Raw genomic sequence first — 26,667 nt, 5'->3', positions numbered from 1 at the left:
GAGTTCCGTGATCTCAAAGAAGGAGAAGGTGTTGGGGAAATTCACAACCCGCGGAGGGTGGGACAGGCTAGTGCCCAAAGGTGGGGGCAGCAGGGAACGGCCTCTGAGTGTGCACGTTCGTGCCAGGGCTGGATGATGTAGGGTTTTTCCCTGTTGTGCGGGGTGAGAGGAGAGAGGAGCAGAGTCGCAGGCCACCAGAATTCTTGCAGGGGCAGCCAGGTGTGTGGGTCACATTGTTTGAGCCCAGTGGGGCTGCAGAGCAGATTAGACTGGGGAGGAGAGAATCACTGAGGGACTGAGGGGGAGACCAGCCCTGAGTCCCTGCTCCTCCCTTCCTTCCTCACTCAGTACATGTTCTGACCCACGGAGGTAGGGCGGGCACGGACATAAGGTGAACCACAGGCTGGGGCTTCTGAAACAGAAATGGACTTTCTCACCGTTCAGGAGGTCGGCAGGTCCAGCCAAGGTGCCAGCTGGGTGGTTTTCCGATGAGGCCTCTCTCCTGGCTTGCAGACGGCCGCCTTCCTGCTGTGTCCTCACACCGCCTTTCCTCTGTGCCTGCAGGAAAGAGAGCCCTGCTGTCTCCCTCTGCTTATAAGGACACCGGTCCTGTGGGATGAGGGCTCTACCCTCATGACCTCACTTCACCTGAATCCCCTCCTGCAAGGCCCTGACTCCATATGCAGTCACATTACAGGTCAGGGCTTGAAAACATGAATATGAATTCGAAATATGAATTTCGCGGTGCACAATTCAGTCCATAACGTCCAGTAAACATTAAATAAATTGTATCAATAGTTCAAGACTCCCACAAAGGAATGGGAAGCACAGATGATATCGTAGCAAATAGCCAAGGCGGGTCAGTTTACAGCAAGGTGGGGTTTCTGGGGGACGCCAACGGCCACCTGTGAGGGTTTGGGATAAGCGACCAACAGAGGCCTGTCTTCCCCGCCAAAGATCCCATGACCGCCGCCTGGGGTTGTCAACAGGCAGCACTCTGAGCAGAGCTGCAGGTCACAAAGTCACCATGCCAACCTTGCTGTTCATCACAACAACCGGACATTCTGCGTCCGCGGATGTTGGGGGCCTCGGCTCAGAGCCATTTCGCCTTCTCCACGCGCAGGCGGGACCAGGTGGAGGCCGCGCACGAGCCTTGAGGACAGGGCGGAGGGGCCGAACCCTGAGCACAGGCGGAGGTGGTGGGCGCAGAGGCCTGAGGTGGCCTGGAATGGCCGGGGTCCGTGTGGCGCAGGGGCGGCCAAGGCCATGGGGGCCAGCGGCCCTGGGGTGCTCGGTCCTGCGCTCTTCCTGCTGCTGCCGCCGCCGCTGAGCGCAGACAGCTTCCTACTCGGCCTCCAACGCTCGCGAGACTGGCGCGGCCTCGGGCTGCCCTGGGGAAGCCCCAGGTGCCCGCGCCGCCTGGGCCCGGACCAGGAGAGGTTCCACCACATCCGGGGCCCGAGCCCCTTGCCCCAGGAGCGACTGGCTGGAGAAAAGCCGAAATTCTGCCAGAGCACGGTTGACCTCTACTTCATCTTGGACATGTGAGCGGCCCTCCTGCCCTCGCCAGCGCCGAGGGGCAGTGCTGTCCCTGGGGTCAGTGGGGCAGGACGCGGCCAAAGGAACGCCAGCTGCGGTGAGGGGAGAGGCAGGATGGTCAGGATGGGACCCAACGAGCAGAGCCCTGTGGCCTCCTTGTCCTGAGGCAGAGGAATGACCCAGGCGTTTGTCCCCGGGGCTGTGTCATTTGGGAAGGAAGAGCGGCCAGCCGAGGGTTTCTGGGTGGCTCCCCGGCTCTCCATCCCCGGGCCTGGATCTAGGAGCGCCTGCCCGTAACAGCCGAGGGGCCATGGCGTGGAGCCGCCTCCTCGGCACGGGTCCCGGCTCCCGAGGGCCGCGGTTGGGTTTGGGTTTGCTTGGTTGGTTTGGTGTTTCCCCCAGATGACGTGTGTGTTTTCCTGCCCAGAGAGACCCCCCGTGTGGTCTCTTGGGTCTCGTCGCAGCGTCACTGCTCAGAGGGTCCTTGGCTTTGCTGCTTCTGAGTGATTTGCTTCTCTCCTCGACAACCTGGGCCCCCGTGACAGTGTGTGTGCACTTTCCCAGCGGTTTGGTCTGTGTGGCTTGGCCCTGGGAAAGCTGGGCTGTGCCTTAGGCAGCTCTGGCCCTCACAGAAGGAAGCTGGGGGTCTTCAGGCTTGGAGGGAGTGCCTTGGTTCCAGTTTCAACCCCTGGCGGCTGAGAATAAACTTCACTTCTTCAGTAGTCACAGTGGCATGACTGTCAGCATGGTTGAGGACGTCCCGGTTGATAAAGCTCTTGCAGTGATCTCCTGTCGTCCTCCCAACAGTCCAGGGTGTAGGGTCGGGAGGTGTTTGGATGTGGGATCTCCTGGAACGGGGGGCTCCTCAGATGGGAGGAAGGAGCCCAGAGGCTGGTAGTGGTGACAGGACTCCGTCTTCCTGGGCTGGGCTCATCTGCATTCCGGGCTGTGTGGCCTCTGATCCTCTTTTTCTCCATGGGCACTGACGTTGGGGGGATGGGTGCCCAGCCCACAGCTTCTAACAAGCCCTCGAGCTGGGAGCCACGCTGGACCTGGAAGAGAAGTCCCTCCTCACTGTCCAGAGAGGGTCCTGAGATGCCCTGGGCGGGTCTTGTCTGGTTGGTCCTCAGCATAGCCCAGGGCAGTGGCGATTGTCTCTTGGGCCTTGGGGTTGGGGCATGGTGGGCACTGTGGGGGCTGTCAGCCTCTTTGGGTCAGTCTTTCCAGAGAGTGGCAGTGAGTCCAAAGGGTCCTCTCAGCTGCCATGCTGTCACAGTGCCCCTTCCCACACTCCTGGTCTGTGCTGTCAGGCCCAGAGTGGGCACAGCCCAGCTCTGTGATGGATCAGAGAGGGCTCTGGGCACTGGAGGGGATGTGAACTAATTTTCACTGAGCACTTATTCTGTTCCTGGTGTTGTGCGGGTCAGATGCCTCTGCTGGTGGCACTCCTGAGGTTCTCTGGGATATAGCTTTTCACAGTATTCACTTATAGTCCTTTGTATTTATGTGGTGTCCATTGTAATTTCTTCTCTTTCGTTTCTGATGTATTTGAGCCTTCTCTCTTTTTCTTAGTGATTCTAGTTATGAGCTTCTCAGTTTTGTTTATCTCTTCAAAGAATTGGCTCTTAGTGTTTTTTTAATGTTGCAATTATTTTTTTGAAGATTGGCCCTGAGCTAACATCTGTTGGCAATCCTCCTCTTTTTCTTTTTTTTCTCCCCAAAGCCTCAGTACATAATTGTTTGTCCTAGTTGTAGGTTATTCTAGTTGTTCTTTGTGGGTTGCCACCACAGCATGGCTTAACGAGTGGTGCTGGCTCTACACCCAGGACCTGAACCGGTGAACCCCAGGCTGCCAAATTGGAGAGCGTGAACTTAACCCCTCAGCCATGGGGCTGGCCACAAGCTCTCAGTTTTATCAATCCTTTATATTGTCTTTTTAGTGTCTGTTTCCTTTGTTTATGCTTTGATGTCTATTATTTCCCAACAAAGCTTAGCTCTCGTCCTAGGGAGGCCTCATCCATTTGAGGCCTAGGAAATCATTCTGACAAAATGTAGAATTTCTGTCTTTTACTGAATTTAGGCTTTGTTTGTTCTTCTTTTCCTAGTTATTTTAGGTATAGTGTTAGATTATTTAAGATTTTCCATATTTTCCAAATATTCCAAATTTTTTGCTACAGTTCTCCTCTTAGTACTCTTTTTGCTGCATCCCATAGGTTTTGGTGCAGTGTGGTTTCATTTTCATTTTTCTTCAGGGATTTTTTCATTTTTCTTTTGATTTTTCCGTTGGTCCAATAGTTGATGAGTAGCACGTTGTTTAGTCTCCACATATGTGTGACTTTCCCAGGTATTTTCTTGTAGTTGGTTTCTGGTTTCATAGCATTATCATCAGAAAACATGCTTGATAGAATTTCAGCTTTCTTAAATTTCTTAAGGCTTCCTTTGCTTCCCAACATATGGTCTATCTTTGAGAATGTTCCATGTGCACTTGAGAAGAATGTGTATTCTGCCATTTTTGGATGGAATGTTCTATATATCAGGGCTCTGCTCGTTGGGTCCCATCCTGACCATCCTGCCTCTCCCCTCACCGCAGCTGGCGTTCCTTTGGCCGCGTCCTGCCCCACTGACCCCAGGGACAGCACTGCCCCTCGGCAGTGGTGAGAGTAGGAATCCTTGTCTTGTTCCTATTCTCAGTGGGATGGCTTTCAGTTTTTCCCCATTGAGTATGATGTTGGCAGTGGGTTTGTCATATATCACCTTTATTATGTTGAGGTATTTTCCTTCTAAATGCATTTTATTGAGAGTTTTTATCATGAACAGATGTTGGATCTTGTCAAATGCTTTCTCTGCATCTATGGAGATGATCATGTGGTTTTTGTTCCTCCTTTTGTTGATATGATGTATCACATTGACTGATTTACAGATGTTGAACCATCCCTGTGTCCCTGGTATGAATCCCACTTTATCATGGTGTATGGTCTATTTAATGTATTGCTGTATTCAGTTTGCCAGTATTTTGTTGAGGATTTTTGCATCTATGTTCATTAACAATATTGGCCTGTAATTTTTCTTCTTTGTGTTGTGCTTGTCTGTTTTTGGGATCAGGGTGATGTTGGCCTCTTACAATGTGTTAGGAATATTTCCATCTTCCTCAATTTTTTGGAATAGTTTGAGAAGAATAGGGAATAAATTGTCTTTGAATGTTGGGTAGAATTCTCCTGAGAAGCCCTCTGGTCCTGGATTTTATTTTTGGGGAGGTTTTTGATTACTATTTCAATGTCTTTACTTGTGATTGGTCTATTCAGATTCTGTATTACTTCTTGATTCAGTTTTGGCAGGTTTTAAGAGTCTAAGAATTTATCCATTTCTTCTAGATTGTCCAGTTTGTTGTCATATTGATTTTCTTAATGTTCTCTTATAATCTTTTGTATTTCTGTGGTAGCTGTTGTAATTTCTCCTCTTTCATTTCTAATTTCCCTTAGTCTCTCCCGTCCAAGTTACAACTAAAAGGACATTCATTAACCAACAGAGGAACAAAGGATTCCCTACAAAGCACAACAGGACACCTGAGAGATCCATGCAGCCTTGCATCTGAAGGTGGGGGGAGTGGGTCCCTGGGAAGCAGTGGAACAAGGGGAGTGGCTGTCTCCCCCTGCCCAGCAGCAGTGATCCAGGTCCTAGGTCCTCATGTGGTAGACAGTGCAACTGTGAGTGGAGTTGGGAGCAGCCCAGCCCACAAGCAATGCTTTTGGAGTGGTAGCCTGGCCCACAGGAATGGCCACTGTGCTGCAGTGGCCCCACTCGTGTGAACACTCCCCACTGAGTGGTGATGGCTCCATCCCCGAAAAGGCCCCCTGCCCACTGAGCTCAGTGCTGGCTGGAACAAAGGTGCCCTACCCTCACAAGTGCAAATCATTAAACAGCTGCAGCAGCTTGTGTGAATGCAGAGTGCCTTGACTGGCACAAATACCACTGGACAGGGCAGGATCAGAAAGCACAGCTCCTTCGTGGCCTCAGCTGTGGCAGGTGGAATCTGTGACTTGATTCCACCAAAGACACACCAACAGAGGATCAATTCATGGAACACCATGAAGAACTACTGTAACACTCCAGAGCAGAAGGAAAATGACACGTCTCCAGAGAGCAAACCTGAAGTTTACAAACCAAACAGGAGATTACAATCTAAATGACAGAGAATTCAAAATAGCTGTCATAAAGAAACTCGAGTTACAAGAAAATACAGAAAGACGGTTCACTGAGCTTAGGAATAAAATTAGTGAGCAGAAGGAATACTTCCCAAAGAGATTGGAGCCCTTAAAAAAACCTATACAGAAATTCTGGATATGAAGAACACAATTAATGAGATGAAAAATAATGCAGAAACCATAAAAAATAGATCAGATGATACAGAGGACAGAATTAGTGAATTAGAAGATAGAAATTTAGAAATGCTTCAGGTGGAGGAGGAGAGAGAACTAAGATTTTGAAAAATGAAGACAGTATTTGAGAAATATTTGACTCAATTAGGAAAAGTAACATAAGGATAGTAGGTATTCCAGAAGGAGGAGAGAGGGAGAAAGGAGCAGAGAGCTTGTTGAAAGAAATTATAGTTGAGAACTTTCCAAGCTTGGGGAAGAGACTGGACTTACAAGTACTTGAAGCCAATAGAAATCCTAATGACATCAATGCAAAGACCTTCTCCAAGACATATAATAATAAAACTACCAAAAGTCAATGACAAAGAAAAAATATTAAGGGCAGCAAGGCAGAAGAGAACAACTTACAAAGGAACCCCTGTCAGGCTTTCAGCAGGTTTCTCAGCACAAACTTTACAGGCTAGGAGTCAATGGAAGGATATATTCAAAATTCTGAAGGACAGAATCTTTCTGCCAAGAATTCTTTATGCAATAAAGTTATCTTTCAGATATGATAGAGAAATAAATGCTTTCCCAGATCAACAAAAACCGAGGGAGATCATTGCCTTACAAGACCTGCCTTACAAGAAAGGAGGAAAGGATCCCTCCTATCTGAAATGAAAAGGCAAAGGTTCACAAAGCTTTGAGCAAGGAGATAAATAGATAGACACAATCAGAAAACTGTAGCTCTCTATCAGAATAGGTTAGCAAACACTTAAGTATAAGATAAAAGATAAAGTGAAGGAAAGCATCAAAAATGAGTATAAACACTTCAATTTAGTCACAAACTCAGAATGCAAAAGAGAATAATTTGTGACAACAGTAATTCAGAAGGGGAAGAGGATGAGGATGGAATCTGCTTGGCTAATGGAGATAAGATGCTGTCAGAAAATGGACTACCTCATCTGTGAGGTCTTGTATACAAACCTCATGGTAATCACTAAACAAAAAGTCAGAGCAAAGGTACAAATCATAAACAAAGAAAAAATTGAGAAAACCATCAGAGAAAATGCCAACCTGAAATGGCAGTCAGAAATATGAGGGAAAAGAAACAGGGGAAATATAAAAAAACTGGAAAACAAAAGATAAAATGGCAGTATTAAGCCCTCATATATCAATAATCACTCTAAATGTAAATTGATTGACTCACCAATGAAAAGACACAGTGTGGCTGGTTGGATTAAAAAACAAGACCCAACCATATGCCACCTCCAGGAACCATATCTCAGCTCTAAAGGCAAACATAGGCTCAGAGTGAGGGGACAGAAGATGATACTCCAAGGAAATGGCAAACAAAAGAAAGTGAGTAGCCGTACTTGTATCAAACAAAGTAGACTTCAAGATAAAAGACAATGAGAGACAAAGAAGGGTAGTATATAATGATGAAAGAGAGATTCCAACAAGAGGACAAAACACTTAGGAATATGTATAAACCTAACACAGGAGCACCAAAGTATATAAAACAACAAACAGCCATAAAGGGAGAAATTGACAACACCACAATAATACTGGGGGACCTCAACACCCTACTTATATCAATGCATAGATCATCCAGGCAAAATATTAACAAGGAAACATTGGCCTTAAATGAAACACTAAATGGACTTACTAGATATATATAGACCATTCCATCCAAAACCAGCAGAATACACATTCTTCTCAAGTGCTGATGGAACATTCTCAAAGATAGACCATGTGTTGGGAAACAAGGCAAGCCTCAATTAATTTAAGAAGATTGAAATATCAAGCATCTCATCCAACCACAATGCTAGGAAACTACAAATCAACTACAAGAAAAAAGCTAGGAAAATCACAAATATGTGGAGACTAAACAACATGCCACTGACCAACCAATGGATCCGTGGAGAAATCAAAGGAGAAATAAAAAAATACCTGGAGACAAATGAAAATGAACACTCAACATACCAACTCTTATGGGATGCAGCAAAAGCGGTTGTAAGAGGGAAATTCATAGCAATAGAGGCCCACCTCAACAAACAAGAAAAACTCAAATAAGTAATCTTATATTACATCTAACAGAACTAGAAAAAGAAGAACAAACAAGCCTAAAGTCAGCAGGAGGAAAATAATAATAATTAGAGCAGAAATAAATGAAATAGACACTACAAAAATCAAAAGAAAGGATTTGTCCTTTGATCCCTAATTATTTACATGTATGATTTAAATTTTCAATTGCATTTGGTTTGTCAAAAACTATTTTTCTCATTGATCTCCCACCTATTTGCATTGTGGTATCTGAGAACGTAGCCTGTATGATACTGTTTCTTTAAGTTTTATTGAGACTTGTTTCCATACATGACTAGGTGCAGGATTCTTTATAAGCCTATTACACCAAATATTCGTTGTTGCTCAAACCTTGCTTGTTTTAAGTAATATTTCGTCTTCTTGACAGATGAGTTTTGAAATTTCTCACTGTAATAGTGGATTTAACCAATTTCTTCTTATCATTTATCATTTTTGTTCATCATTTTTACTTTATTTGGTGCATGCCAGCTTAAAATATTTGTATCTTTCTGGGAAATGAAACTATCATTAGGAACTTACCCTCTTTAACCCTAATAATGTTTTTCTGTGTTGAAGACTCCAGCCTTCTTTGGGTTTGTCCAGCATGTCTGGCATATCTTTTCCAGTCAACTTCTTCATGTCCTTATGTATTAGTTGTCTCTTTTAAAAGGCATATAGTTAGATTAAAAACAAACAAACAACCTGACAAACTGTCTTTCATTGGTAGGTCAAGTCCATTTCCATTGTGGGGGCCATGAAGATGCACCACTCAGCTCTGACATTAGGAAGTGTAATTGGGGGGCAGGGTGCTCTGGGAACCCACCACCCACCACCACAATCTACCCCACATTCACACAGAGGGAACACCCCTGCTGCTGGTCAAGGACTGAGTGTAGAGGGACACTGAGGCAGCCCCATGCCTAGGAGAGCTCAGGCTCCTCTGATGGCTCCAGGACTCCCCATGAGCATGGCTGAAACTCTCTTTAACTGCTCTACCCTCTGACACTCCTCCTATCCAACCCTACATCATACTCTCCTTCCTTTTCAAAAGAACCTCTCCAAGTTAGTGACTGTCCCTGTGATTTTCAGTGTATAGATGTTTCCAGCAGTCAGCCTGTTTTCTCAGCTCCTTTGCTCCCCGTTGTTTCTTTAAACCCACTATTTTCATCTGTTTCCTTCCTTCTTAAGTACATTCTTTAGTAGTTCTTTCACCAACGTTGTGTGGGTGATAACCTTAGGCTTTGCACATCTGGAAATATCTCTGTTTTGTGCTCAGCCTTGAATAACGGTAGAGTTAGATACAGAATTCTACATGGACAGATTATTTTCGAGGTTATCCTGGATGTTCTGTGATATAAAATAAGATTTGCTTTGGGGACCATCCCCCAAAGTTTTAATGTGTGTGCTGAATCCCCCTTCCCTTCTTTCAATGTATCATGATTTTATTCTTTTACAATCTTAGCTTTGTAATAGATGCTGCAAGACCTTGGGGAAAAGCACAGCGCCTTGTCGCCTTATGTCCGTGCCCGCCCTACCTCCATGGGTCAGAACACGTACTGAGGGAGGAAGGAAGGGAGGAGCAGGCACTCAGGGCTGGTCTCCCCCTCAGTCCCTCAGTGATTCTCTCCTCCCCGGTCTAATCTGCTCTGCAGCCCCACTGGGCTCAAACAATGTGACCCACACACCTGGCTGCCCCTGCAAGAATTCTGGTGGCCTGCGACTCTGCTTCCCTCTTCTCTCACCCCTCAAACAGGGAAAAGCCCTACGTCATCCAGCCCTGGCACGAACGTGCACACTCAGAGTCCATTCCCTGCTGCCCCCACCTTTTGGCGCTAGCCTGTCCCACGCTCCGTGGGTAGTTAATTTCCCCAAGACCTTGGTTTTCTTTGAGGTCAGAGAACTCACCATTATCTGGGACAGTGCCGCCACTTGACAACTGAGGGAGCTCTCGGGGAATGCAGAGAGGCACGGGGACAGCTCCAGTGAAGTCTGGGAGATTGTAGGGGTGCTGCCAAGATGCAGCTTGCGCGGCTACTCAGCCGGGAGGGGGAGGGAGAGTCCGGAGCGCGGATGGGGTCTCTGGGTGGCTTTTGGAGGATCGGCAGCCGCGGGGCGCGGACCACATGGACAGCAGTCCTTCCTGTCACCTGGGTCCCGCAGACCCAGGAAAGAAGTCTCAGCGCAGAGGGCGAGTGAGCAGCGACAAGTGCAGCCTCTGTCCCGCCCAGGGCGCCACCTCCAAAGGCAGCGGGGGCTGGACGAACCGTGGGGCGGCCCACCCCGTCCTCAGTCCCGCCGTTGGAGGCGCCAGGCAGGGGCTGGAACCAGCTGGGGCGCCGGGCGGGGTTTCAGAGCTGAGCCCGGAGCGCCGGCCCCGCCAAGCGGGCGCGGAGCGGCGTGCGCCTGGGCGCCCACCTCTGCCCGCAGTGCCTGGGCAGCGGATCCTCTGTGTCCTCCCATCAGCGGGTTCTGCCAGCTGGAGGCCCCTCCCCGAGGCGGGAGCGGGCGGGAAGGCGGGGTCCGCCCGGCCCCAGGGCTCATGCGCCAATCCGACCCGGGGGTTGCGGCTCCAGAACTGGCGGCGCCCGGGCTGCGGAAGCGTCTCCAGCGGCCAGCTCCGTGGGAGAGCACAGGTGAGGCGCGCTGCCCTGCTCGCCAGACCGGCCGCGAGTGCGCGCGAGATTCCTCTCCCTTCTCCTGACTTGTCCCCGGGGCAGAGTCCGCAGTCCTGCCTTGGACTGCCTGGCCCTTCTCTTCCCTCTGTCACCAGCCTTCTCCATCTCTCCTTTTTTTCCCTCTCTGCCACCCCTGTCCCTGCCCTCTGCCTCTGTCCGTTGTGGCCATCTCTTTTCCTGATTTCTCTCTCATTTATCTCACTTTTTCTTGTCTATCTCTTGTTTATCTTTCTCCTGTCCTCCTCCTTCTCTTTCTTTCTCTCTCTCCCCCCACCCACCCCCACAACAAGAATTCTACTGGATTTTTTCCCCTGCGGGTTGACTTTTTCGGCTGCAATTCTTTTCATTCATCCGTCCATCCACCCACTCATCCACTCATTGTGTGTTGCTTGGTGATTCTCAGCTGGGGCTTCCCCTGGGCACTAGGGTAATTACTGAGCATCTGCCCCATATCCTTTCCCCAGCAGATTGTACCCAAAGATCGGAGCATGTAACCTGTTCAGTGCCTGTCGTGGGAAAAATACATGAATGATCAAGTCATAAATCCCGAGACTTCAGGGTGAGCTGAAAGAAGAGATTTGGCTTTAGAAACAAGGCATTGCCTGAATCCTTTCCTTGACGTTTTGCCTTTAGTAGTAGGCACAGACAACACACCAGGAAGCTAAACTTTGCAGGAACATTAAGGGACCTTGGGGCCCAAGCCATGCTTCTGTGCAGTGCAAGGCCAGGTTCCTGGGGACCGAGAGGGTGGGATTCAGAGCTCAGCTGTGGGCAGACAATAGGGAGGCCGGGGCTTTGCACATGACACATTTGGGTGAGAGTTGAAATTAGAAATTAACTGCAAATTTCTAAAATAAATAGTTGTCAGTGCTGCTGATGTGCAGAAATTGTCACATAATTACTATTGAATGAAGCAGACCTTTAATAGCAATTATTGTGGCATTTGAAATTAACGTTTTTGTGTATGTTAGGTAGGACCATGGTGAAAATATTTCATCTTAATACCAAAGATCGTCTTAGACACATACTAAGGGAAGAAATCAAGAAAAACAAATCTGATTCATTTTTGAGGAATAAAGTAGAAGTGTTGTATATCAAAGCAATTTTTTGCTTCTTGTTAAAAATTTAATCTTGTCGGAGAGACATAATTTCAGTACTCAAGGAGATTTTTGTGATATGTATAGCTACATTTTCAAACATGTACATACACACACATATTATATATACTATGCTGTAAAAAGCTTGTTTGTTTTTAAAGCTGTTAATTATCACCTAACACTTGTATCTTTTGGTTCTTATAAATAGTTTAACCTGTCCTTTTAGTTTGTTATGGTTTTTAATGATAATTCAGCTTAACTTTTCCGTTGATATGGAAAAGGAAATGTGTCAGTAGATAAATCATGCAGAAGTGAACAAAAATTAAATATGCTGAAAGAGGATTGCAGCGTGTGTATTGAAATAATTTCTAGATTAAAGAACGTTGGGCAAATTCCTAGGTAGATGCATGGCACTTCAATTTGGCAGACTATTTTCTGAGTTGAATCGTTAAATAGTCTTTTACGTCGTTTAACCACTGACTTGTAGTATATCAGAATTCAGGGGGTGGGGAAGGAATGCTTTTCAAATGATTTAGAACTGTCATGTCTGTTTTGCCTAGCAGATTTTTCCCCCCAGAAGTCCAGGTGACAAGTTTTCTTTGAACAGATAATCACGCAATTTTTTTTTTTTTTTTAATTCAGGGCTAGGTCGTGAGTGGCAATGCTTTTAAATTTCTTTTCCTTCTTTAAGTAGACTGTGTCTTTCCTTCTTTCTCGCAAATGAGGCTATTGTTGGCATCAGGTAGAATTTGGCTGAGCAGTGATGAAGAAACCGTGGACTGTTCCCCTGAAGGCTGCCAGTGGAATTGGTCCGTGTGGCCGCGTTGTGTTAGGACTCCAGCTGACCTCGCTGAGGCTTGGCTGAAGGCTGGGAAGCCTGCATTTGGTTTTGCTTTAACACAGCAGGAATTGCTGCTGGAGGGTTGTAGGCAGAGTTGGACATGGAGCCTGTGAGAGCTGGCCGGGGAGTCCTCTGGTCCCCCGGCTCCATGGCTCCACCAGCTGGCCTCCAGGAAAGCCTGAGTTTTTAGTTTTCACAGGGCTCCAGGGCTAGGAGGATGTCTAGAAAACAGGTGTGTTTCTCTTCTCAGGAAACCCAGGACTTCACAATCCATATGTGGAAGAAGTAGATAGATGATTATCCTCTGGAATCTTGCAAAAGGATTAGAAAAGCAACTCCAGAGGCTAGGAAAGCCAAAGGAATAGAGCACAGGAGATATTTTCTGCTCCTGTTTGCTTTTGCTGAAGTGGAAGGCAGACACAGGAAGGCATGGCTGGTGGGGTAGACGAGCCATTGATAAAATCTATTTTCTGAGCTGCAGCTTGGACCAACTGGAGTCTGGTCAGTGACTTGGGGGGTGAGCATCTTCAGACATCTCAGGAACACAAGATCGTCCGGTGTTTGCTAAGAGTTCTTTCCTCTGTAAACCGAGGGGGCAGGACGAAGAAGCCCAGGCATTTGGTCCCTCCTTAAACACTGTTGTGTGCTGGTCCTTGGCAGCACGTGAGTGGAGGGAAAGCAGCCATGAAACTGAGTCTGAACCTTGGCCTAGTGTGATAATAAATTGATGCTACCTAAGCTTTATCGAGCCAGGCTGTTTAGCGCTTTAGATATGTGCATCCATTCATCTTGACGGCCCCCTGATGAAGCGGGCAGTGAGGTGATCCTTTTCTTCAGATGAGAAAACAGAGGCAGGGAGAGGACCAGCACCCTGCCCACGGTCGCAGGATTGGTAAGGGCAGAGCCGGATGTGGTCCTGTCATTCTGACCCTAGAGTCCGCACACTTGACCTCTACGTGGCTGTAAGCCTGGTTATCCGGGACGGCCTGGATATGGCAGGAATAGGAAGGTGGACTATGGTCAGTGCTTCCCAGATGAAGGAATGATCAGAGTCTGCAGTCACGTCCCTGGGAATAGGTAATAAACCAAGACACACATGCTTTTCCACAGGGGGTGGGTGAGGCCTCATCCCTCAGAATGTAGCACTCTCTTTGTTGGTCAGTAGCCCCTGGTTGGTGGCCTAGAGTGGGTGGGAGCCTGAGGGAGACATACCCCTGAGGTCGAGAGCCCAGAAGGAACTGAGGCTATTGAGGAGAGCGGAGGATGGCAAAGGGTCCTTTAATAATGGATCAGAGCAGGGAGAACAAGAGCTGCACAGGCCGATGTACTGCCAGGGCCGCGGTGTCTGTGGAAGGAGAAAGAGGAAGGGCAGCTCCGCTTTGCCCAGGGCCCTTCGGGCAGGGAACATCCTCCGGGTGCAAAGGGCTCTGGGTGGTCCATGTGGGAAAGGAGGAGCGAGGCAGCACAGAGCCACTGTGCATGTGGTCTCCTGACCCAGAACTCACTGCCCAGGGCATGGATTGACCCCAGAGATGACCTCACTCATCTGCAGAGGTCATCGGAGATGTGTTGGGGATCACGGGAGAGGCGTGCAGGGAGGCTGGAGCTGGATGAGACTCCAGGTCTGATGTTGACCCTGGGAAAGGGCCTGTGAGTTCTTCAACAAGAAGCTTTGAGCATTCGGAGCTGGAGGGGCTCCCTCGGGATGCGCCATGTCAGACTCACATCCTTTTCCATTTTGAGAGGCTTCAATCTGGCGATTGTCCCAGAAGAGTGGACCGGGGTTAGATGGAGTCCCAGATGGAGCTTTGTAGGACGTTTTTGCACTTGTCCAAGTGACTTACCCCAGCAGTGCTGACGCACCTGAGAGTGGTGACCCTCAGGGAGGTCGGTCATGCCATAGGTCCCCGTCAGTTCTGCATCTCTGTCTCCTCCTCTTTGTTATTATTATTGTTATTACGTCATTGCCTTTTCCCCCTCCTCCTCGTTCTCACTATTATTATTAAGATTTGGGCGATAGCATTCATGGAGCATGGCGCTGGATGGAGATCTAACACAGCAGGGGCAGAATCCAGCTCCGCCAGGGTCTCAGAGGCTGGAGTGCTGTGCTGCGTTACTGACGGGGTGTTTGCCAGGCTGGGGACGAACGCGCTTGGCAGAGACAGGCAGCTTCCCTCACGTGGTCGTTGTGAAAACTCAGTGAAAGAAGGTGTGTTCAGTCTCTGGCACGTAGACACTTAACGCAGTCAGTAAGCAGTGGCCTCTATTTCTGTATCATGAAGCATCCTGCTAGCAAATACCCATCCTGCGGTTAACACCACGTGTCCCAATTTTAGTGCTGAGAAGAGGGCAGTCACATCCATGGCTCAGGGCACTCTGGACACTGCTGGCACCTGGGCCTACACGGCTGTGGTTGGCAAAGGGGGCCTGAGCGGTGAAGGCAGCTCAGTGGGGCTGTCTGCAGAGGCAGGCAGGGGTTCAACAGGACCCAGAGGAGAGCAAGCCAGGCTCCTGCCCAGGCTTGGGAAGATGTCCTTTGATTCCAAACATGTCAACTGTCATGTGGAGAACCGTCTGAGGATGAAAGAGAGAGAGGGAGCACATGAGAGAGATGGGGGTGTCTGTGTGTGCATGTGAGGGTGTGAGGGTATCTGGCTGTGTGTCGTTGTGTGAGCTCATGGAAGCTCAGCAATAGGGCTTCAGGCAGACCAGTTACTCTTTGAGAAAGGGAAGAATTGGCTTCATCCCACTGGAGTCATCCGCTGGCCGACCTGGAAAGGACTGTAGAGATGATCTAGCCCAACCCCAGTTTATAGATGGGAAATTGAGGCTGAGAGAGGTGGGCTGGTCAGCTGAGGGTCACTCAGTGGACTGGGGTGTCCACCTCTGCCTCCTCAAGAAGCACTGGCTAGCACTATTCTCTCATGTCAGTGGCATCCCCTTTGAGGAATTAGTTTGGAAGGATTAGGAGGGGCTCAGATCCCCTTGGTGGCACACAGGTTGGACTTGGTGCTCACCGTCGGGGCCACTGTGAGGGTGACACAGGGAGTGCAACCCAAGCAGACTTTGGGGATACACTTGTGGGTTTCAGTCCCAGCGTGCCTCCTACTTGCAGGGGACATCGGGCAGGATGTTTAGCTCTGGGGAGCCCAGGGCTGCCTCATCTGTGAAAGAGAGTGATGATCCTCCAGGTGCAGTGAAGACGGAAGAGGTGACATGCACAGTGCCTGTCACAGACTCCTGCCACCGAGAGAGTGAGGGCAGGGTGCCTGTGTGTGCTTTCATGGGGGGGGGGGTGGGGTGGAGGCAGGAGGCAGGGCCAGAGAAAGGAGCTGACATGAGCCCTAGTGGCATTTATGCATGACAAGCCCATGGAGGTCCCTGTGAGGAGGGGGCTCAGGGCCCCGGGGACAACTACTTTCTAGTGATGAAAACTCGGAACACTCAGTGGAGTGTGGTCCAGCAGTACCGCTCACAAGCTGAGGGAGGCGCTTGAAGCCAGTTTTCCCAGTTTGCAGACCTCGCTGGTGGAGCTGACTATGGAAGAGCAGAGATGAATGCCTCTCCAGCAGGTTGATGGCACCCTCCCCTTCTGGGTGCCAACCTCACATGAGGCCACTGTGTGTCTCCCCTCCAAGCCATGAGCACCTCAAGGGCAAAGGGGAGGCTGGTCCACCTGTGTGTGCCCAGCAGGTTGGCACAAGAGGACAGTGGATAAGTGGGCAGAGGAGATGCAAGTGGATGACTGTGTGAGGAGAACCAAGGGTGGGCACTTCCGGTGAGTGGAGACACGGGAGACCCCTCAATTGGACCAGGGCCAAGGCCAGGTGGAGAGAAGGCTGCCCCCAGGTGTGGGAGCAGGGGCCAGGCACAGCCCCAGACCAACCCTGCATGCCTGGGTGTCTACTGCTCCAGCTTTTACCCCTGTGGACACCTGTGCCTACAGGAGCTCCTGTCCCCAGGTGCTCAAAGTGTCCTGGCACTTCTGATGATTTGGGAGAAAAATCAGCATGCTGAGCATCAGGGGACAAAAACTGCTGTAAATCAGGGCTCAAACCTGTTAGAGTTGTCAACCGGGTCAGAACTGGCTGGTGGAGGCAGCCTTGCGTGCTCTGTGAGCAGGGCCACTGCTGCCTGGAGGCTGACAGGCATCCTTCCTCCCTGATGGGGTCCTGGAGGTGAAAGCAGGTGGCCTAGAGCTCTGAGCCAGGTGAGCTGTCACATCTATAGGAGTCAGCGTTCTTTGGATGCTAACAGCAAAGCCTGACTCTGGCCAACTTAGCCAAGAAGATTAATTAGAAGGTTACGGTGGGGGTGGGGAGGGGTGGTCCCAGTGTCAAAGGGAGGACTGGAGAAGTACGCTTGGAGAAGACAGGGACTGAGCTGCCTCAGAGTCCTGGCAAGCTCCCGGACGGAACTCGGGTTTGCGGAGGAGGACGCCGGGTGGCAGACCACGCCACAGCATGTGACCGGTGCCCTGTTGTCACAGAGATCACGCAACCCCCTTCCACGTGTGGGTTTAAGACCCTGGAGCAAAAGAGCGTCTTCAGTGCGGGACAGCCAACCCTTGCTGAGAGCTGCTCCCTGCCGCCCGTGAGGCCCAGTGGGGTACAAAGAGGAACAGACAGACAGTCCCTCTCCAGGGCCGGCTAGGGTGACAGTGAGCAGGGCAGGGCAGGCTGTGGATGGCGCTCCGCACGCCTGAGCCCCGGCATGCCTACCCTGCTGGTGTCGTGTGTGAGCAGGTGCAGGGGAAACCCATTCCTTCTGCTTTGTGGGCAGCCCCCTGGGCCTCACTGGAAGTCCTCACACCAGGGTCCAGTTGCAGGCTTTGGAAGGACAGGGCACTGGAGTATAATTTCCATACCGGAAAAGGGTTGTCTCCCTGGGTTTAGTTTGGCCCCTGGTGCTGGAGTGTGGGGGGAATGCTGTGCGTGTCTGCACTGGGGATCAGACCCGGGCTTGACCCCCTCTGCCTGATCTGACTGTGGAAGGCAAGTGGACAGGGGGTCCCTCCGCCCCTCCATCTGCACTGGGGGGCTGCTCCACCTCCTGGGGGAGCCTGAGGACACGGGCGTTCATGGGGGTCAGGTGCTCAGAGCTCCTCATGGCAAGGAGCTGTGCACACTGCTGCCTCTGACTCTGCCCCTCTCCCCTTGCCCTCCCCTGCCTCACTCACTGGGCTGTATTCACATGCCGGTCTGGCCTGGCTCAGTATGAATAGAAAGGTCTTATTTAGGGGCACCTCTGTGTCACCCTGAGCTCCTTCCCCGCAACCATCTCCTCATGGCTGGAATGTGCCCAGTCCTTCTTTGCCACTTTGACTTTGCCTGTGCCGTTTTCACCATCACTTCCTGATGCACTCCTATTCATCCATCAACACCCAGGGCTAGTGTCGCCTCTTCGATGGGGCATTCCTCAGGCCCCCCAGGCTGCTCTGGTTAGTGACTGTCCATCCCTGATCCTGCAACGTTTCTCCCACATTTTCTCCTCCTTTCTGTTCTCATGTAGTCTTCCCCTTCTACTAGGGAGATTCCACCCTTTCATGAGTCCTGGGCAAACCCCTCTCCATCCTCAGGGCTCAGCTGAAATGCCACACTTGCCCATTTATAACACGCACACACATGTAGGCCAATGCGTACTGTCCTGCTGCTCAGCACATCCCAGGACTGTCTTGTCACCACTGTCACCACAGCACCTAGGACAGACCCGGCATGCATAAGGCTGTCTGCAAAGGTTTGCTGAATGAATGAACAAACAAGTTAGGAAGTTAATGAAAAATACGACCTGTTGGTCATTTCTGTATATTTCCTTCAAGGATTCTTCCTTTGGCTTATGTGTTTTTGCCAAGAATAGATTACACCAAATATATAACCTTTTTGCCCTTCTTCCTCCTCAACGTTACATTGTAGGCATATTACACATTCCATTCCGAGGCTACACAACGCTTCATCTCGGCTACGCATCACAACTTACCACAAGTCTCTGTCGTGCGGCGTTGAGCAGTTTGTTGTTTATCCTCACTGTGCACAACACTGTGATGGACGTCTCTGTCTCATCCCACATTGGGCAGATCTGCCCCCTCCAGCTCCTCCTTCAGCCACCATCAGTGTGGTCTGTCCCCTACCTGGAGGAAGGACACCTTCAGAGCCTGAGCTCCTTGCGTGGACTCATCCTTGGGAGGATTCTTGGCACCCACAGGCCACTGAGCCTTTCCCAGTCGGCTCAAGTGGCTGACCCTGGGCTGCCACTTTCCTGAGGAGAAACTGAGGGGCTTCTCACTGGGGAAAGAAATGCCGGGGTCAAGGGGAGGTGAGGGGATAGGGCAAGGCTGGAGGGCCTTATGGTGCCTCATATTGGTCTCATGTCCGGGTTGGAGAGAAAAGGATGCCTTTTGCTGCAGATAGCAACTTCCTCACCTGCCGGGGTTGTGGACCAGGTGGGGCTGCGGGCCTGCAGAGAGGCTCCTGGGGGAGGCAGGTGCAGGAGAGCCTCAGAGCAGGTGCCCCCGCCCTTCCCATGATGCGCTTTTCTCCTCCCTGGGACCCCACGGAAACATGAGGGGCTCACATTGTCCTGTCTGTACTGGGGGGAGACGGCTGCATGCTTTGTGAGGATAACATTGATTTCTTCTGACGGTTGCTAAACCCATTTCATGTTCCCGAATTCATTCATTCAGCCAAGGTTTGCTGACCGCTGCTGTGAGCAGGCGCTAGGAAGGACTCAGATGGCGAGGTGAACTGATGTATTGGACTCTTAGGGCCTGCCTTGCAGTAAACCACAAGTGGGTAAATATGATGTTACACGTGGTGCAATGCGGGACGTTGGTCCAGGTACGGCAGTGGTGGAGGCAGGAGTGTTCTCAGTGCCTGAGAGGATCGGGGGAGGCACAGAGAGGGGCCACGCCCAAGCTGGGCTTTGCCGAATGAGCTGGAGTTCATGGGTACCATGGGGAATGCGGGTGTCCATGTGCAGGGGGAGCCTGAAACAACACCTGGGGGCATCTGGGTGACCCTGGGCAAGAATGAGTAAGACTGAGCAGGGGCCGCTGTTTGGGCAATCCGACCTTGGCTGGTCTCGGCCAGAGCAGGCTCGGCTCTGCAGTGGCGGGGACCACTGCCCAACACACGGGGCTGGGCTGGGAGTGGGGGGACGAGTGGGGACATGTGACTCTTCCAAGAAGCCTGGCTCTGAGGAATAGGGAGACGACACAGAAGCTGGTGGGGCATGTGGTGTGGACAAAGAGGCTGCTAGGCTGGGAGACAGGTCTGGCAGCCTGAGGGGTTATGGGGTGAAGTCAGAACAGAGACAGATGCTGTCAGGAGCAAGGACTATGAAGGCGACACTCCTCCACACGCTGTGACATCCTGATGCTGTGACCTCCCTCTGTGCCCTTGGCACTCAGTGGGGCCAGACAGGGCCTGAGCGTGGGGCAGGAACCGCTGGTGCTGGGTGTCCTCACGCTGGAGTCCACTGTTGACAGATGACCTAGAACTCCTGGAGGGTCCTTGAGGCCTGGATGGTGCCCGGGACAGGCGCCCCTCCCTTCCCCTCCAACCTCTCTGTTCCTCAGCCTGGCAAACAGCCTTCCCCTGGCCTTCCGCCAGGGGAATCTGTGCATTTCTCTCATCTCTCCTTGCTCCTGTCTCTAGGGGCTGCTGCTTCTAGGTATTTCTCAGCAGAGACCTCTGTCCCCACCCCCAGGGAGGACATGGGCAGTAAGGTCATTTCTTCCATTTCACAGATGCAAACCGAGGCTCAGAGAATGTAGTGGCTCGTCTAACATCACACAGCTAAGGATTGGCGAAGCCTGGATTCACATGGAGCCTTGTTCACCCCCCAGTTCTTGTTCCTGTCACCATTTGACACCGGACATCAGGTTCCTGGTAAGAGGAGGTTTTTTTTTTTAACGTATGCTTTTTTGGTGAGGAAGATTGGCCCTGAGCTAATGTCTGTTACCAATCTTCCTCTTTTTTTTTTTTCCTCCCTAAAGCCCCAGCACATAGTTGTAGGTCATTCTAGCTCTTCTATGTGGGATGCTGCCACTGCATGGCTTGATCCCAACCGGCGAATCCCAGACCGCCGAAACGGAGTGGGCAAACTTCACCACTCTGCCACGGGGCCAGCCTGAGAGGAGACTGTTTAAGGCAGCTGCAGCCTGCGTGCTGGGAGGTGATCCTGAGAGCCTGTGTCACTGCTGTTGCTTCCTCTCTCTGTAGAGCCCCGTGGGCCAAGTGTGGCCGGCCCGCTCATCAGGGGAACTCTCCCATCTCAGGGATCCTCCCTGGGCTGAGCCCTCTAGAGCCCTAAAGCCCTGAAGACCGACAGCTGTTGGATTGTCTACCTTGCTCAGCTGGCTCAGGCCCTGCTGGTCAACATGGCTGCTGGGAAGGGGGCTCTGCAGGGCCCTTCGGCTGAAAACAGATGGCGGCTTAGTGAACCTGAGCAGGGCCGGGGCCGCAAGCCTGTGCTGCTGGAGAAAACGAACCGCCTGGGCCCCCAGGCTGCCATGGGCAGTGGTGGCCGGGATGAGGCCTGTGCCAAGATGGCGCTGTCAGCAACCCCGGGCAAGCTCCGCCTGGGAAAGCCAATGCTGCGAAAGGCGTGCTGGGCACAGGGGCAGAGCGCCTTCACCGAGGTGCCTCGGCCTGGGAGGAGGCTGGGGGATGGGCAGGCCCACGAAGGGGAGCACAGTGGTCCTACAGGCCGGCCCGGTCCCCAGGAGCTGACCGAGGATGTCCCCAGGGACCAAGCAGGTGGCACGGTCTCCTTGGTGTGGCCCGTTGGAGCCCGAGGGGAGCAGAGAAGCGCCTTCAGCAAACCAGCCAGGTGTCCAGCAGGGAGGCCTGGGCCAACCTCTGTCCTCCAGGGAGGGGGACCTGCAGATGCGCTGGGGGAGCTCTTGGGTCTCATCAACACGGTAGACGCCTCTGGTTGGGGCCAACTTTCAAATTCTAAGATTTTAGCGGCCGATTTCTGGAACCTGCAGATGTCGCCCCAAAACGCACCTCTCTGCAGCCCTTTGGTGGGTGCCCCCATGCTGTGGCTCAAGCAGCCCACGGCCCAGACACCCACGCCCTCGGCGGCCTCCTCCACCGCCTCCTGGGCCCTCCTGCCCTCCACGTTCTCCTCCCTGGGCCTGTCCACCCAGAACTGGTGCGCAAAGTGCAACCTCTCCTTTCGCCTGACCTCCGACCTGGTCTTCCACATGCGGTCCCACCACAAGAAAGAGCGTGCGACGCCTGACCTACAGTCTAAGAAGCTGAGAGAGGAGGCCCTCACTTGCCCCATTTGCCACGAGTACTTCCGGGAGCGCCACCACCTCGCCCGGCACATGACCTCTCACAGTTAGCAGGTGGCCGTGGAGCAGACAGCTGGGCACAGCGTCCAGCTGGCTCACCGGGCCTTCCTTTGAAAGGGCTGGTCACAGTCATCTGCAGGGCTGTGTGCTTCAGCATTTGTAGATGAACAGCTCAGTCGTCATTTGAAAAAGATAACCAAGCCCCTGTGATGTGTTTTGAAGGAAATAAAGTCGTGAAATAAAATGATGTGCTTTGCTCATCCAGGGCATGGTGACTAACAGGCACAAAGTGTTGGTAATGTTTTCAAAAGTCGGGGCCCTACTCCTGTCACTACGCCTTTTGCTCTGTACAGAAGCAAGTTTGGAAAAGAGCCTGGGCTCTGGAGGCGGACAAATCCGGATTCGAATCGCGGCCCTTTGCCTACTAGCCCTGACCTTGGACAAATAGCTTTAACTGTCTGAGCCCCAGTTTTCTTATCTGAAAAGTGGAGATGATGACACCTGTGTCTTAGGGATGTTGTCAGGGTTACATGGGAAGATGTGTGGAGAGTGGCCAGCATGGCGCCTGGCACAGTGTGATCACTGAGTAAACGATATTTATTACCAAGGTCCATCAGTCCTTGGACCTTAGTCCAAGGTAGTTCAGGTATTTGTTACCTGGTCCTTGGTTGTGGGTCTGTGGGTTGGCTTGGGCTGAGCTGGTCTTGTCTGAGCTTGGCTCCAGATTTCCGGTGGATGTAGGTCCATGCTCTTTTTCTCTGGGACAGTTGGGCTTCTCTCACGGTTATGCCAAGAGCACAAGAGGATAAATCCAAATACACGAGCACATCTCAAGCCTCTGCTTGGGTCACTTTCATTAATGCCCCTTTGGTCAACGCAAGTCAATGGCCAAGCCCGAAGTTAAGGGGTGAAATGTGCACACTGCCCATGGTGAAGCCACGAGTGGGTGTGTAATCCTTGTACAGGGGCCTGAAGAATTGGGACCAATAATTCAACCTTCCACCTGGTCCATGGTTCTTCACATTCTGAATATGTGAAAAGGGAAAAATGGGGAGGTCTAACACACCACACACACACACACACACACACACACACACACTCCCCTTAGCTTTCAGGAAGTCAGCATATGCAGAAACTCAATGCTGAAAACATAATGAGGACTGGGGTAGTTCTGGGTGCCATTTCTTATCTCTTGTCTGTGGAGTTTCTTTCAGTAACTATCCTGTTTACCCACATTTGTCCTTGTTCCTAATAATGCAGACCTCAGGTCAGGAGCTCTGATGTGGCACAGGCCGTGTTGTGTGGAAGCCACTCGTTGGGAGTTCTTTTGAGTCAGTGCAGTTCCTTTGACTGGTTTCCACTTCACTGTCAGGATCTGTTCATTTGACCTCCAGTTTCCAACCCTCCACTGGGGCCTCTGTCACGGAGCTCAGGCTTGTGATTGGGGAGGAGCTGGTGGGGGTCTCACACAGAGGCCAGCTAGCCATCCAAAGCCCCTAGACTCTGCCTCTTCTCTCCATCTCCATGGAGCCCACCTTGTCCGAGGCAGCAGCATGACCTGCCTGGCCCGCCCAACCCCTCTGTCCCTCTTTCTCATCCTCCCTCACCTCCCACCCACACACCATCCATTCTCCACCCACAGCCAACCATCCACTCATTTACTGGCTTCCCTGGGCACCCATGCTGTGCCAGGCTCTGTGCCAAACCCTGGTTGGGGGAGCAGTGAATTCGCCCATGATCCTTAGGGTGTGAGATGATTAGAGTGCAGTGTGACAGAGGCTAAACAGAGGTCTGTGCTGGGGTGCTGGATGTGGGGGGCTGCCTAAATCAGACCTGTGGGTAGCAGGGAAGGGCATGAGCTGAGCCTCAAATTCCAGTGGGCGCTGGTGATTCAGACAGGGAGAGCAGTGGCTAGGGAGAAAGGGTGGTCCCTGTAGACATGCTAGGGTGGGCAAAGCCAGCGTGAGGAGGACTTGGGGGGGGGGCCCTCTGAAATAAAGACATAGGAAGGCCTCAAAGGAGAGGAGTTTGGACCAGGGCGGAGAGGGTCGGCTCCGAGTGGCACTTCGAGGTGGCCTCTGGCTGCAGTGGGAGGCTTGGGCTGGAGGAGAGGAGATGACCCCCTAAGCCATTTTCCTCTGCATCTGGAAGGAGCCAGCAGTGTTGTCCATAGGCATCCCTCCAGGGCTTTGAACCTCAGGCTCCACACTGCACTGACATCCATTACATCATTTCATCTGCCCAGCATGCCCACGAAGTAGATACTTAATTCCCATTTTACTGCAGAAGAAACTAAGCTCCAAGAGGTTAACTGAGTTTCCTAACACCATGGGTTCAGGGGCAGAACACAAGAATAAGACCCCAGGACCGCCCAACTCTGAGCTCACATCCTTCCCAGCCTGCCTGCTCAGGAGGGCATGGTGACGTGGCCTCGTGGTTGGTTCAGAAACTGGGACTGGGGACCAGGCATTGTCTGAAATTTCCACTTGCACCCTGCCCACCCCCGCCCCCCATTTCCTATCACTCTTCTTTCTTTAGCTCTTTTCACTGTTTTGCATTCTATGTACTTTACTGATTTATCCTGTTTATGGTGTCTCCCATCACTAGTCTGTAAGCCCCATGCGCGATTTTGGCTGTTTTGTTCACTGCTGCATCCCCAGCAGCTGGAACAATGTGGACACGTAGTAGCTCTTCAGCAGACACTTGTTGCGGGAACGAAGGAGATGCCTGGTTCCAGCCTCACCCCTGACGAGTCTTGAATCAGCTTCTCACATGAGTTTTGCACCTGTCGAATGGTGTGCACAGCTGTCCTCCTCTGGCTTATTAGATTGGTCCATCATTTCTGTGAAATTATTTTGAAAGGCAAAATGCATTATACTAAGATACGATAGAAATTTAGAATTGAGAGGGACTCCAGATTTCCGGTCCATCCCCTCCCTTTATAGCAGGGGGCGTGGAGGTCCACTGATGAGCTGGTCAAGGTGAGGACCCCTGAGACGTCTAGCCCTGTGTGTCTCCCCTGGCCCGCCCACACTCTTCGAGGAACCGCCACTATGGCCTCAAATGGAATTATTACTAACAGTGACCATTCCACTCACAAGCAAGAGAGACATTTGGAAAACATTTAAATTAAAGTTATTGAAGAAGCACAATGAGACCTCTTCCTCTAACTCAGCTTTTTAAGATGGAGTTCATTTTGGTAAAGATGGATGTAGATGCAAGTTGCTTTGCAGCCATTTAAGGTAACAAACTCACAGATGACTTATGGAGGTGATGGCTTGGAGTTTATTAACATGGCAGTTCCTGCTTGTCAGCAGGCTGGGTTCCCAAAGTCCCCTTGGCAGTCAGATCCTGTCTCCTCTGCCCTCCTGTATTTACTGGAGAGTCGTCACTTCTAATCTGACTTTGCCTTAGTGCTCTCTTCCACCTTCTGGATCAGTTAAGAGTTGACGGGTGATGTTGTCACAAAACATCCCATCAGCGGGTATGCTTTTTACTCTACAATTCTAGGTGAGAAGTGCCACATTCCTCAAGTTCTCTCTATATCATTTCATCTGCTCTGCACCCCGATCCTGTGATTCTGGTAGGATGTGCCATCTGTCTTTTTCAATTCCTCTCCTGTGTCTCAAGGTCACAGAAAGCCCCCCGACACCCCCACCTAAGAGGGTATCTTCTCTTAGCCTCGTGAGGTCTCCCCAGGCCGTGTGGTGTCTGCCTCTGTGCTCCCATGGCTCCGTCTCCTCTCTTCCACCTCTCCCAGAGTCTTGGGTCTTGGAGGTTTTCTGGCAATGCTGTCACTAGGCATGTTACACAGAAGCCACTGAGTCAATGAACAGAAAGGCTTGGCTGACTTTTTGGGCTACAGAGGGGAAAATACTCAGGGCGGCTGGAAAAACGGCTAATTATATCTTGATAAATTATCTCCCAGCAGCCAGTCCATTAAGAGTTATAAAAGTCCCCAAGATGTACTAAAATAAGGGATTCTGAATTCAGATTCATTTTACTGCTCAATTTTAACCAAGATCTGCTTTTCTCTCTGTTTTTATCCGGAGAGAAGTAAAACCTTGACAAGGCTGGGATCCTGGACTTCCACTTCTAGTCAATTCCTGAATCTTAGACCATGGATCCTGCTCAAATGCCCATCTAATTCGGTTAATGACGTGAGTGAAGCCCACTGAGTTTGGGGGGCGGGGAGAGTGAAGAGGGGCGGTCCTGACACCTGGAGCTCAATGGCTCTGGGTGAAGGCTCCTCAGCGCCAGGCTGAACACAACCCTCAAGAAAGGCCAGAATCAGAACCGTATGTGAAATTAGAGGTCAACGGATCCTGTTGTCTTTTAAACACTGACGGCCAAAATGGCATGGACTCAAGGAAGCTCGTCAGTGGTGGTGATGGGGAGGGGCAAGATCCCCCAGCTGGAGACCCCTAACTCTATATGCTCCCAGACTTTGAGGGGCCTGGGTGCTGGGCCTGGCTCTGCTGACTTCACCCATCCACCCCCATTCCTCTGGGGACAGGAAGAGAACTATCTTTAGGAGTGAAAGTCGGTCCGGAGTTGTCCCAAGGGAATTTTGCGTCCTTCCTTTCCTTGGAAGGCGCTGGTGCCCCCTGGAGGCAGCTGGCCTCCCCTGCAGGCCACTTCTCTGCAGAGAAAGGATTCCCACGCCCTGGCTATTTGCATAACTTATTTTCTCCTTTTTGTAGTAGAAGTCACGAGGAAGTCTAACGATCATACAGCAAGATATAACTCCCAAAGAATAAATCTTTTATTTAAAAAA

At 51.1% G+C, this 26,667-nt stretch overlaps 1 protein-coding gene and 1 long non-coding RNA gene across 3 annotated transcripts in view; one reads left to right on the top strand and one right to left on the bottom strand.

Moving 5' to 3' along the window:
- LOC111774935 (uncharacterized) overlaps nt 1-10,468 on the bottom strand; it is a 19,235-nt gene extending 8,767 nt beyond the window's left edge. Inside the window, exons 1-2 of the long non-coding RNA XR_011424003.1 lie at nt 9,882-10,468; nt 438-558 (exon numbers count right to left, since the gene is read on the bottom strand). This is a non-coding gene — a long non-coding RNA (uncharacterized lncRNA). The remainder of the gene's footprint in view (nt 1-437; nt 559-9,881) is intronic.
- On the top strand, nt 1,069-26,667 carry ZNF488 (zinc finger protein 488). Of its 2 annotated transcripts, none has more exons than XM_023648525.2 (3): nt 1,069-1,544; nt 20,334-20,475; nt 20,583-26,661. In XM_023648525.2, the coding sequence occupies exon 3, from the start codon at nt 20,967-20,969 to the stop codon at nt 21,939-21,941; it is 975 nt and encodes a 324-aa protein (XP_023504293.1). In that variant the 5' UTR covers nt 1,069-1,544; nt 20,334-20,475; nt 20,583-20,966; the 3' UTR covers nt 21,942-26,661. The 2 variants fall into 2 exon arrangements, with proteins under 2 accessions (XP_023504293.1, XP_023504298.1); XM_023648530.2 differs by lacking the exon at nt 1,069-1,544 and adding an exon at nt 10,303-10,609 and having other exon boundaries at nt 20,583-26,667.

Source organism: Equus caballus, chromosome 1 (genome assembly GCF_041296265.1).
Source record: "Equus caballus isolate H_3958 breed thoroughbred chromosome 1, TB-T2T, whole genome shotgun sequence".
Classification (NCBI taxonomy): Eukaryota; Metazoa; Chordata; class Mammalia; order Perissodactyla; family Equidae; genus Equus; species Equus caballus.
Note: the sequence above shows the minus strand (reverse complement) of the source record. Positions and strands in the feature narration are given on the sequence as shown.

Excerpts from the sequence above, each read along its gene's own strand:
- ZNF488 (XM_023648530.2), top strand. The coding sequence starts at position 20,967 with ATGGCTGCTGGGAAGGGGGCTCTGCAGGGCCCTTCGGCTGAAAACAGA.